The following is a 13,708-nucleotide window of genomic DNA, read 5'->3' on the forward strand; positions in this document are numbered from 1 at the left end:
CTATTCTCAGGGTGTATGCTACAGTTAGAGAGCTCTATTCTCATGGTGAATGCTACAGTTAGAGAGCTCTATTCTCAGGGTGTATGCTACAGTTAGAGAGCTCTATTCTCAGGGCGTATGCTACAGTTAGAGAGCTCTATTCTCAGGGCGTATGCTACAGTTAGAGAGCTCTATTCTCAGGGCGTATGCTACAGTTAGAGAGCTCTATTCTCAGGGTGTATGCTACAGTTAGAGAGCTCTATTCTCAGGGCGTATGCTACAGTTAGAGAGCTCTATTCTCAGGGTGTATGCTACAGTTAGAGAGCTCTATTCTCAGGGCGTATGCTACAGTTAGAGAGCTCTATTCTCAGGGTGTATGCTACAGTTAGAGAGCTCTATTCTCAGGGTGTATGCTACAGTTAGAGAGCTCTATTCTCAGGGTGTATGCTACAGTTAGAGAGCTCTATTCTCAGGGCGTATGCTACAGTTAGAGAGCTCTATTCTCAGGGTGTATGCTACAGTTAGAGAGCTCTATTCTCATGGTGAATGCTACAGTTAGAGAGCTCTATTCTCAGGGCGTATGCTACAGTTAGAGAGCTCTATTCTCAGGGCGTATGCTACAGTTAGAGAGCTCTATTCTCAGGGCGTATGCTACAGTTAGAGAGCTCTATTCTCAGGGCGTATGCTACAGTTAGAGAGCTCTATTCTCAGGGTGTATGCTACAGTTAGAGAGCTCTATTCTCAGGGTGTATGCTACAGTTAGAGAGCTCTATTCTCAGGGTGTATGCTACAGTTAGAGAGCTCTATTCTCAGGGTGTATGCTACAGTTAGAGAGCTCTATTCTCAGGGCGTATGCTACAGTTAGAGAGCTCTATTCTCAGGGCGTATGCTACAGTTAGAGAGCTCTATTCTCAGGGCGAATGCTACAGTTTGAGAGGTCCAACTGAAAGACGTGACATCCATGACAACAGATTTGACCCGAGTGGATAACTCTCAATGCACATTAATATTGTCATTCAGGAAATGTTTATAGGATGCTAGTGCAAATAGAAAAGTGCAAAAGAGAAATAGGCCTACAAGATTTAGGAACTTATGGCCTATACCAACCACGTGAGAATCGTTGTAAATATGTAATATTTGAATAATCACCTAGGCTACTATGATAACAAGTGAATTAAAGTAATCAGGGGGAAACATAATATTTATAAAATAAATTCCACAACAATCCATGCCTATAGTCTGAATGCATTTCATATAACATATCGCCCTCCGTTGGAGGACATTGGTACTTCAATGATGACTGTGAATGCCACACCAAAGACCACAGCCTAGTCCAGGGTTTCCCAAAGTCAAGCCTGGGGGACACTTTATGCACGGTTTGGTTTTTGCCCTAGCACTACACTACTGATTCAAATAACCAACTCATCAACCAGCTTTGGTTATTTGAATCAGCTGTATAGTGCTAGGGCAATAACCAAAACATGCACCCAGAGTGGCCCCAGGATTGACTTTGGGAAACTCTGGCCTAGCCGATAGTGCAATCAACTATCAATCTAGCCTACTTCTTTTGTAGCTTAAAAATACACATAAGACCAAACACACCAGCAAATAGCCTAATTGATTAGGTATATAGCCTATTATTTAATTGATTATAGGCTTGATTGATTGTAGATCACTTTTTAAACTATCTTCATTCCACAGCTGCATGTCGGTAAATAATCTAGGTGGGTTGGTTGTTTAGCAACAAAACTGACGATGGGTGTATCTATGGAGCAAAACAGATTGGGTTGGCTTAGAAATCAGATAGAAATTTGCATGTATAGATGTCATCATAAGATGCATTTGCTCCATTGTTTACATTTTTGTGACCCACTATTTGATGGTAGCCTTTGTACATCTTACAGACTTTAAAATATTAATAAACTGCACTTTTGATGCTTTTTTACTGTCACACCAGTGTAACAGTAGTGTATACACACCCTTATGTTAGGGAAAATGTGTTTCCATAGCTAGGGCTGACAGTGAGGACTTGTGAAGAGCAGAATCAACAATCTATGTTTTTTTGAGAAGGTGTTAAAGTTCACAGTTAGTAAGTGTTATGTAAATGAAGGTTGAAAAGTAAAGTTGATGTTTTTTTAAACTTTTATTTAACTAGGCAAGTCAGTGAAGAACACATCCATATTTACAATGATGGCCTACCCCACACACACCCGGGCCAATTGTGCACCGCGTTATGGGACTCCCAATCACAGCCAGATGGGATTCCACCTGGATTTGAACCAGGGACTATAGTGATGCCTCCTGCACTGAGATGCAGTTTGTTTTTTTCACCTTTATTTAACCAGGTAGGCCAGTTGAGAACAAGTTCTCATTTACAACTGCGACCTGGCCAAGATAAAACAAAGCAGTGCGACACAAACAACAACACGGAGTTACACATGGAATAAACAAACGTACAGTTAATAACACAATAGAAAAAGTCTATATACAGTGTGTGCAAATGGTGTGAGGAGGTAAGGCAATAAATAGGCCATAGTAGCGAAGTAATTATAGTTTAGCAAATTAACACTGGAGTGATAGATGTGCAGATTGTAACATCCGTCGTTCGAATGAGACCAAGGTGCAGCGTGGTAGACATACATTTTCTTTATTAAAATGTTCCATAAAAAAAAACAATTAACAACTCAACGAATGAAAAGCTTAGGAGTGCAACCCATGCAACAAACAAAGACAAGATCCCACAACTGAAGGTGGGAAAAAGGGCTGCCTAAGTATGATCCCAATCAGAGACAACGATAGACAGCTGCCTCTGATTGGGAACCATACTCGGCCAACAAAGAAATATAAACATAGATTTCCCACCCTAGTCACACATATGATGATGTGCAAGTACACATACTGGTGTGCAAAAGAGGAAAAAAGTAAATAAAAACAATATGGGGATGAGGTAGGTAGATTCGATGGGCTATTTACATATGGGCTGAGTACAGCTGCAGTGATCGGTAAGCTGTTCAGATAGCTGATGCTTTAAGTTAATGAGGGAGATATAAGTCTCCAACTTCAGCGATTTTTGCAATTCGTTCCAGTCATTGACAGCAGAGAACTGGAAGGATAGGCGGCAAAAGGAGGTGTTGGCTTTGGGGATGACCAGTGAGATATACCTGCTGGAGAGCGTGCTATGGGTGGGTGTTGTTATGGTGACCAGTGAGCTGAGATAAGGTGGAGCTTTACCTAGCAAAGACTTATAGATGACCTGGAGTCAGTGGGTCTGGCGACGAATATGTAGCGAGGGCCAGCCGACGAGAGCATACAGGTCGCAGTGGTGGGTGGTATATGGGGCTTTGGTGACAAAACGGATGGCACTGTGATAGGCTGCATCCAGTTTGCTGAGTAGAGTGTTGGAGGCTATTTTGTAAATGACATCGCCGAAGTCGAGGATCGGTAGGATAGTCAGTTTTACGAGGTTATGCTTGGCAGCATGAGTGAAGGAGGCTTTGTTGCGAAATAGGAAGCCGATTCTAGATTTAATTTTGGATTGGAGATGTTTAATATGAGTCTGGAAGGAGAGTTTACAGTCTAGCCAGACACCTAAGTATTTGTAGTTGTCCACATATTCTAAGTCAGAACCGTCCAGAGTAGTGATGCTAGTCGGGCGGGCGGGTGCGGGCAGCGATCGGTTGAAGAGCATGCATTTAGTTTTACTAGAGTTTAAGAGCAGTTGGAGGCCACAAAAGGAGAGTTGTATGGCATTGAAGCTCGTCTGGAGGTTAGTTAACACAGTGTCCAAAGAAGGGCCAGATGTATACAGAATGGTGTCGTCTCCGTAGAAGTGGATCAGGGAATCACCCTCAGCAAGAGCGACATCGTTGATATATACAGAGAAAAGAGTCGGCCCGAGAATTGAACCCTGTGGCACCCCCATAGAGACTGCCAGAGGTCCGGACAACAGGTCCGCCAATTTGACACACTGAACTCTATATGAGAAGTATTTGGTGAACCAGGAGAGGCAGTCATTTGAGAAACCAAGGCTGTCGAGTCTGCCAATAAGAATACGGTGATTGACAGAGTCGAAAGCCTTGGCCAGGTCGATGAAGACGGCTGTCTTTTATCGATGGCGGTTATGATATCGTTTAGTACCTTGAGCGTGGCTGAGGTGCACCAGTGACCAGCTCGGAAACCGGATTGCACACCGGGGAAGGTACGGTGGGATTCAAAATGGTCAGTGATCTGTTTGTTAACTTGGCTTTCGAAGCAGTGCCTAGACTGCTGCACCACTCTGGTGGCCTGGCTTTGGCCCCAAGTGCAAGTCTGCCGGAGCCATGGCCCAGTGAGACTAGGGTGCCGGCCAGAGTATGGAACCAGAAAAGCCTTCTGGGCAAAACACTGGGGTACATTCTGTATGGAAATGCACTTTTTAAAATGCATATCATGAAAACTGGAGCGGAGGCCTATCATCATATTGGCCTGTATTGCTTGCACATACAGCTAGACGGCGCTCGCAAGCTGACAATTCCAGACTCGAACCAGTCAGCAAACAGCGTCTGGATAGGCCACACCACCACTACCCACCCACCGCGCAAGGATGAGTGTTTTTAAGGAAAATCAATCCAAGCTAAGGAACACGTCTTGAGTTTCTATTCTCGGGAAAAAGGACTTGCAATTTGCTGAAAAGTCGAGGCAAAGTGGATCTAAAGGCACATGCAGGATTCTCTCTGTGTATATGGCGTCGATTTATGCTTAATGATCGCTGTTACAAAGGGGAGTTGTGCCGTAGGTTAAGACAAAAAAGATTCTACAAGGAAATCATCATAACTTCGTTCGGGAATACACTTAAAAGGGAGAATCATTTCTGAAAGAAGCTAAGTCTGTTCAAGGTACAGTGACACGTTAAACTAATCAATCAATGATCTATCGCAGGTCCATATGCCTTTTTGACCAGATATTTTTTTTTACTGAACTTGTCAAGTCTCCAAAGAGCAACTCAAAGCGGACGTAGAAACCGACATGTAGGCTAATTACAGGGTTATGAACATGGCTAACATGCTACCGAAATGTTTATTTTTATCACTCAACTTGTTTGCTATAATGCCCATTTTTACTGTGAGTCATTGTTTCCGATTCAGTCGAACCTAGGCTATTCCATGATACGACGCTGGCATGCGACGGGTTTGGCAGGAATACTCGAAATGCTGTCAGCAAGGCAACAATGGCTCCGTGGTATGGCTTACAATACTAACAAAGCCTTTCCACGACATTCATGTTATGGCTTAAGTTAGGTATCTTATTTGTAGGCTACGTTGCAGCTACCCTGAAAGGTCCGATCCATATGCTATTCCTCTAACAAGAACATTTGTTAAATTCTAAAAAAATTAAATAACTAATTTAACAAATAGTTATACATTTGTTGCTATTTATTGCTACTGTATCGATACTGTAGGCCTATCCAATTAGTTGTTGGCGGATCGCGCTATAGCAACAATGTAGCCTAGGCTACATTTCCTCTTTAGCCTACTGTTGAAGTGACGATGCGGCGTTGAAATGAGGTTTCCCATTTCTGTCAATGTCAAAAATTCGAATGTTGTTTTTTTTGTGTCATCGTTGGCAGATCAATGTATTAAACTTGAATTTGACTGCAACAGTAACAACATTTTAAGAACCTCTACTATGGCAACTCGAATTTAGTCTGTTTGGGCATACCTCAGGTAGCAGAATGTTTAGTTGTCTGTATCCTATAACTATAGGATGTTTAGGTTATATGGAGTCTTAAATCCACCACTATGTAATTGAGATTAATCAGAATGGCTCACACAGGCATCTGATTAGAATGATGCCATGACTGGTTTGCCCTATATTGTCCTAGAGAAGCTGGGAAAATTAAAAAAATAAAAAATAAATTTAAGAGTAAGGCACATACATCCTTCTTGCAATGTGAGGATGAATGTGTAGAGCCTAGATATCAATGAAAAATATATTTACTCGATTACTCTGTGGCCTAAAGCCAATACAAATTATAACTTGGCAAAGGCCATTAGTTACACGCTTCCATAGCTTTGTGTCCTTGAGGTGCCTGCTTTCCTTCCTTCGAGATAAATTATTTTATCTGGGCAACAGAGTCAAATGTAGACAGTTACTCAGAAATGACAACTATTGCATAAAGTGAGAAATATCCCACAATATTGAAGTGCATGGTCTACATATCTTCTGTCACAGGGAAATTAGCCAAAGTAATAGAAGTGAGTCACCTGAATTGGAGAGATTGAGCTGAAGGTGGTAAGTTATTAACAGTGGATTTATTCTCAAATAAAGTTCCTGTTGAACGCTGACCCAAATTTGGGAAAAGCAGGTCAGTGCTTTGTTTCCCAAGATGTTGAATGTCACCCTGAGAGTCTGGCTGAAGACTCAGGCTCAGGCCTGTTTACCATAGACATCCAGTTCCTTCATTGTTTGTAATGCCAAGGTAGACTGTTGAATGATGAGGTCATTCATTTGCACACACAGCATAACACAGAGGCTCACTAGCTTCCATGAGTTGCGTTAACATGCAGACCACCTTTTGTGTCCTTAGTTGATTTGTTTTGTCAGGGTGCTAGTTTATGATCACACATCCTCAATTCAAATATTATGGTGACACTATACCAAAGATGGTTTGGTATGGTTTAGAAACTTGGGAACCAACCTCAAGTTATCAGTGTAGACTCTTACCGCCTGGACTTGAAATATCTTCACACCCAGAAAAAAACTCCAGGCTTCTGTCATAACTGTCAATTACAGGGGGCAGTTTGGAAAACTTATCCCTTCCGGATCGTTCTCTGGAATAACGGACATTTTGGGGTAAAAATACATAACCAACGTTTTCTAGTAATACTACTTCCGGGCAAATAGGGCTATAGTCTTAATAATAACAATTATACACCAAATATAGGCATCATTTGGAAGTGGGAACAGTGGAGAAATATGATTTCTTTCTTCCTGCATCTTAAGAGGATTCAATGCTCAGTTAGATACGATCTGTAGATGTGCTGTCTTCACCATAAATGCTGATATTATTTCGACCACGTAAAATATTAATTGAAGCCCAACTGACATTTCATCAGAAACACATTGGGTCGTTTTCACAGCTTTCATTTTCCTAACAAGCGGTCAAGCTGATGTCATTTGGACATGTTGTACAGAACATCTTTCCTGCTGTTTTTACTTTATTGTATTTTCTTCCCAGTACCTAAACATCTTTCCTGCTGTTTTTACTTTATTGTATTTTCTTCCCAGTACCTAAACATCTTTCCTGCTGTTTTTACTTTATTGTATTTTCTTCCCAGTACCTAAACATCTTTCCTGCTGTTTTTACTTTATTGTATTTTCTTCCCAGTACCTAAACATCTTTCCTGCTGTTTTTACTTTATTGTATTTTCTTCCCAGTACCTAAACATCTTTCCTGCTGTTTTTACTTTATTGTATTTTCTTCCCAGTACCTAAACATCTTTCCTGCTGTTTTTACTTTATTGTATTTTCTTCCCAGTACCTAAACATCTTTCCTGCTGTTTTTACTTTATTGTATTTTCTTCCCAGTACCTAAACATCTTTCCTGCTGTTTTTACTTTATTGTATTTTCTTCCCAGTACCTAAACATCTTTCCTGCTGTTTTTACTTTATTGTATTTTCTTCCCAGTACCTAAACATCTTTCCTGCTGTTTTTACTTTATTGTATTTTCTTCCCAGTACCTAAACATCTTTCCTGCTGTTTTTACTTTATTGTATTTTCTTCCCAGTACCTAAACATCTTTCCTGCTGTTTTTACTTTATTGTATTTTCTTCCCAGTACCTAAACATCTTTCCTGCTGTTTTTACTTTATTGTATTTTCTTCCCAGTACCTAAACATCTTTCCTGCTGTTTTTACTTTATTGTATTTTCTTCCCAGTACCTAAACATCTTTCCTGCTGTTTTTACTTTATTGTATTTTCTTCCCAGTACCTAAACATCTTTCCTGCTGTTTTTACTTTATTGTATTTTCTTCCCAGTACCTAAACATCTTTCCTGCTGTTTTTACTTTATTGTATTTTCTTCCCAGTACCTAAACATCTTTCCTGCTGTTTTTACTTTATTGTATTTTCTTCCCAGTACCTAAACATCTTTCCTGCTGTTTTTACTTTATTGTATTTTCTTCCCAGTACCTAAACATCTTTCCTGCTGTTTTTACTTTATTGTATTTTCTTCCCAGTACCTAAACATCTTTCCTGCTGTTTTTACTTTATTGTATTTTCTTCCCAGTACCTAAACATCTTTCCTGCTGTTTTTACTTTATTGTATTTTCTTCCCAGTACCTAAACATCTTTCCTGCTGTTTTTACTTTATTGTATTTTCTTCCCAGTACCTAAACATCTTTCCTGCTGTTTTTACTTTATTGTATTTTCTTCCCAGTACCTAAACATCTTTCCTGCTGTTTTTACTTTATTGTATTTTCTTCCCAGTACCTAAACATCTTTCCTGCTGTTTTTACTTTATTGTATTTTCTTCCCAGTACCTAAACATCTTTCCTGCTGTTTTTACTTTATTGTATTTTCTTCCCAGTACCTAAACATCTTTCCTGCTGTTTTTACTTTATTGTATTTTCTTCCCAGTACCTAAACATCTTTCCTGCTGTTTTTACTTTATTGTATTTTCTTCCCAGTACCTAAACATCTTTCCTGCTGTTTTTACTTTATTGTATTTTCTTCCCAGTACCTAAACATCTTTCCTGCTGTTTTTACTTTATTGTATTTTCTTCCCAGTACCTAAACATCTTTGCTGCTGTTTTTACTTTATTGTATTTTCTTCCCAGTACCTAAACATCTTTGCTTCCTCGAAAGAAGACAGAGAACTTTACCGACGTCAACCAGATTGTAGCATTCGTTCTATCGATCTATTACATTATTCTGTTAAGTAAGGTTTTATTTAGTCTTCTAGGGCAACATATAATGACTAAAGAGAAGCTACATGTATCTAATTATAGACAAGTTGACTAACAAATAGCCTACCAAAATGTCAGAAATTATAAGCAGAAATATATGTAAATCAGGCAAAACAAAATCCTGCACCCCCTGTCAAAAAATCATTATGCAGTCTTTGACTTTAGCCCATAGCACAAATCCTATATTAGTGGTTTGGGTGTGGGCCTCAGATTTTCACTTTTTCGCATATAGTTGGTGGTTGCGGATGAGTTATTAGCAATTGTGGGCGGGTGTGAACAAACAGCTGACCCCGCGCACCACTCCAGTGTGCTTCTGTTTCTGGTCTGTTCCGGGCGTTTATGGTAGCTGTCCTAACAGAGGCTGTAATCAGTAGAATGAACGGCTGCACTGCTCAACTGATTGGCCTGATGGACCAGAGCACTGCAGAGCTAAGCAGTTTGTTACATGCCCCTGTAAGTCTGTCCCAGTGACTCACAGACTACATAAAAACAAATCGCTGGATATTTCTTACTGCCCTTTTTAGAGTAAAATGTATAGAGTTCTGTTCCTGATTAGTGAGTTTATGCTGCAAAAACATTTCGGCCTGTCGACTCAGCAGAGCCTCTAACGAAAGACCATAAACCTGAGGGAAAAGTAGGGGAAATAATCAAATCCAGGTCAGGTCTCACATCTTTCTTTAGAATAGACTGTGCTGAGCTCTGGCCCAAATCTGTCCAACATAGTGAAACAGACATTTTATGGCAATGTTTCAGAACGACAAGGAAACTAGCCACATGTCAAGATGTACTGGAAATGGTCACAAAATGAGTGAAAGAGTGTATCCTGTCACTGACTGAATGGTGATTGATCCATGATGTCAGTTCGGTCAAAGATGTCTTGGTCAGGTCTGAGCTCAGCAGAAGGTGCCGAGACACATCAATTTCACGGCCAGCCCTGTGGTCATCATACTCACAAGCTCTGTGCCCTGCTCTATAGTAACCTCCCCCCCCCCCCAAGCTATCCCAGCCCTTCATTAGAAGGCTTATTTTACCTCTCTGATACAGTAGCAAAGGCCCCAGATATAGGGACATGTAGGGGAGGGGACATGCTGTCTCAGACAGTGTGAGTCCGGCTCATTAGTTAGCACAGTAGTAAAGCAAACAATGAAAATGACGCAGAGAGAGCCTACTTGTTATTCCCCCTTCACTCTCCTGGTCAACAATTGGCTGACGTGTCTTGGTAAAAGACCACTATTATTAGAATGGCATTGTGATGTCCCAAACCTCAATTTCCAGGTCAGGGAGTCACACATCCCGACCTTTTTGATGGGATCTTGGGACGGCTTTGTTTTATGATAATGGTGATTGGATGGATGTTTGAGCTATAAACTGGTAGGGCAACCCAAATGAATAGAGAATACTTTAGAAATCAATAGCCTTCTACATCTTCATTGTAAGTAAATGAAGAGAAACTCCCTGTGGGGCATGGAGCGCTAAAGGCTAATATATTGCCTTGTGAATGATTGAACTGGTATAGTTTACTATCATGGCCTTGGTGCTTTATTGACGCCAGGGAAATGAATATAACCTAGCATAAATTTTGCTAAGATGTTGACGCTTTTCAAAGAGGATAAAATATGCTACAAGGAAGTGAATGCGTGTCTCTTTCTGCTGCTGGTGTTTCAGTCATCCACTGTCTGTCTTGGTGTCAATGACATGGTGATTTGTCAATGTGCAGTGCCTTTTGGATCATAGAACTAATTTTCACAGTAACCATTTGAAAAACTAGACCAATCTGCAACTGGACTATAGGGGCATTGTATAAACAGAAGTCAAATGGACATTTTGCATCTGCTTTCACTATAGAGTACTTAGTAGGTAAAATCCTCCCAATTGTTACTGTCTCCCTTATACAAATTCATGGCTGTGCGCACATGTGAGCTGGACTCTGTGGCATGACAGCCACTGTTGATGATCTAATGAGGGCTGAACAGGAGGGGTTTGGGAGAGCTGGAATTTTAGGAAGATATGAGTAGAACCCAGAGATATGCCTGTCTCCTTTTTTCTATTCCTACGCGCTCTGATAAGGAAATCCATATAAATTATTGATAAAGTGACTTGACTGTCATTTGAATAATAGATTGGTCCTATTCCCGCCTGGTGTTTTGTATGGTAATGTGCTGTGGGAGGCTGAGGTACTCTATCTGCTCTGTAAACTCTTAGAAAGAAAGGTTCTGGATAGATCCAAAAAGGGTTCTATGCTTTCTTCACATATGGCACCCCTTAAGGTTCTATTTAGAATCCTATATGGAATCCAAGGGTTCTATATGGAACTAATTTTGGTTCAGTGAAGAAGAACCTCTGGGGTTCCGATTTTAAAGAATCCTACAAAGGGGTGTCATATAGGAAGCAAGCAAAATAACCCTTTTTGGTTCTATGCAGAACCTTTTTTTCTTAGTGTAAGTGGCGGATTAAATACAGCGACCCAGTCCGCTGTGGTGTGTGTGTTTGCAAGCTACAGAGTGGAAGAGAGGGCATGGGGAGTGCCATGGCGTGAGGCCTTTCCCCTGTCACCTCTCATTAGTGACACATAGCCCAGCTAACCTTGCCTTTCATCTTGCCACTCCCCTCCCTAAACCCAACTCAGGCCCGTCCCAGCACCGTGCTCCAGCCCATCTGTGTCCCTCCCCCACACCCTCAGACATCCTTCCTCTGCCTATTCAACATCAGAGTGAGAGAGTGGAGTTAGACTTGAGATGCTGAGGAGACACGAGTTTCCACGTCTCAAGGAAATTGTTGTTTTACAAACATTAAGATATGCTTCCAGGATCCTGGTGGAAAATGTGGTTCTCCAAGATGATTGTTTTGGACTCTGGCTGTAAAGCTGGGAGTGTGTTGTTTGGCTGATGTGATGGATGCATTGTTGCTCTGCTTTCTACTGCACCTCAGAGGACCTTTTGTAAACAAGACGGCACATCTGGGTTTTTTCCTCTATCCTAGATATAAAAATTCTCTACACAAATCCAGTCCATATTCTCCCTGAAGCCTGGCTTATTTTTTTAGTTACGTCACCATTTGGGCTCTCGAGTGGCGCAGCGGTCTAAGGCACTGCATCTCAGTGCTTGAGGCGTCACTACAGACCCTGGTTCGATTCCAGGCTGTATCACAACCGGCCGTGATTGGGAGTCCCATAGGGGGGCGCACAATTGGCCCAGCGTCGTCCGGGTTTGGCCCGGGGTAGGCCGTCATTGTAAATAAGAATTTGTTCTTAACCGACTTGCCTAGTTAAATAAAGGTTAACTAAAAGAATCACTCCGATGAAACAAAGATCAACCATAACTTAGTTTTATTTGTTTTGAGTGTATTTGTGTGAATGTTTGGTTTCCCATTGTGTGAGTGTTGAGTAAGAGCTTGTGGTTTTACAGTGGGCCTCTGGGAGGCTGGTTATAGTGCTGCTCTATGGGGGAAAACACAGTGATTTATTAGCATGCCGGGGGGGGGACATCCATCTGAGATAAAGCAGATCTCCTATCGCATTGGAGCTCCCCGCCAGCCTCCCAGAGGGTCAGGACGTGTCTTTGTTGGGGTTAGGGGGATGGGTTTGTTGATGGTCATATAATCTTTAGATTTGTAACAAACATTGTTTTGCTTCAAGTTATGTAAATGATCTGGATAAGAGTGTCTGCTAAAATATGTATGTGTTATCTTTTGACAGTAGACTGTAGCAGACCACCATGACTAACAGCTGTCACTTGTATTTGCCAACATGCATAAAGACTTGCAGACAGTTAACTTACTATTTCAGATCTCAAACCAAAGAAACTGCTGACCAACGCAGTTCAGAGTAGGGTTACGTCCAGGTTGGGTTAATGGAGGAGCTAACCAAGAGAGGGAGGTTGGGTGCAGGGGCGAACTGGGGCTAGGGCTGGGCCTGCAGAGAGTGGTTGAGCTGGAGTTTGTATGGGGCTTTTTGTCTAAAAGAGGTAGGCTGGACAGGGCTGGGGTCTGGTTTCCTACAAAGATCGCCATACATCTGTATTGCATTTATTATTGCCTGCCAATCAACATTTCCTGAGGGGCAGGCAGAGAGAGTGCACCAGTCTCAAGTGGTGCTAACCTTAAGCCACTGTTGAGCAGCTTTGGATGGTTTAGAATCTAGATGTAGATATTAAATTATATAAACATTTTGATGTTTTTATTCCTCATATAGCCTCTGCACGTATAACAAATATATGCAGTGTTATACAAGTTAATGATTTTACATTTTCAAAAGGAATTTCAGGGGCAAAAACTGTGTCTATCCTCTGTCTGAAAAATGATTATTTAAATTTTTTAGTAATGTGAGGTTGAGATCAGTTTGAGTAACAGATTCCTTCACCCCTGGCCAGGATGTATGGTTATGCATTAAGACTGGTCTGTTTGAGTTGTATAAACAGTCTCATCAGGGCTTAATCCACTGGCACTTTACTCAGTAACAGAGTTACTCAAAAACAATCAAATCACTCCATAGCTAACCCCCCTGCTCGATCTCCCCTTCTCAGGCATGGCAGGTTGGGTGTCAAAAGAGGCTCCAGAGGACCCGGCCCTGAGAGAGGGAGCCGATGGCTGAGGAATGAAGTGCTTCGCCTGGGCAGAATGACCATGCAGGAGGGGAGATCCCAGAACAACAAGTGAAGAAGAGCAACAATGGGTGCCAATGCATCCAGCTACTCGCACTCATGCTCCCCTCGTATAGGAGGAAACGCACAGATACAGCAGACCTTCATAGGTAGGGTCTCAATGTTCTTACATACACTACGGGTATT

General features: G+C 41.5%; 1 protein-coding gene across 1 annotated transcript in view; it reads left to right on the plus strand.

The window, feature by feature from the left end:
• The first annotated feature begins 4,508 nt into the window (after window positions 1-4,508).
• The window catches only part of LOC129811721 (BTB/POZ domain-containing protein 7-like), a 35,278-nt gene continuing 26,078 nt past the window's right edge, over window positions 4,509-13,708 (plus strand). Inside the window, exons 1-2 of the mRNA XM_055863263.1 lie at window positions 4,509-4,853; window positions 13,445-13,671. Of these exons, the coding sequence (XP_055719238.1) occupies window positions 13,590-13,671 (82 nt within the window). The 5' untranslated portion in view covers window positions 4,509-4,853; window positions 13,445-13,589. The remainder of the gene's footprint in view (window positions 4,854-13,444; window positions 13,672-13,708) is intronic.

The sequence above is a fragment of the Salvelinus fontinalis genome, chromosome 15 (assembly GCF_029448725.1).
Source record: "Salvelinus fontinalis isolate EN_2023a chromosome 15, ASM2944872v1, whole genome shotgun sequence".
NCBI lineage: Eukaryota > Metazoa > Chordata > Actinopteri > Salmoniformes > Salmonidae > Salvelinus > Salvelinus fontinalis.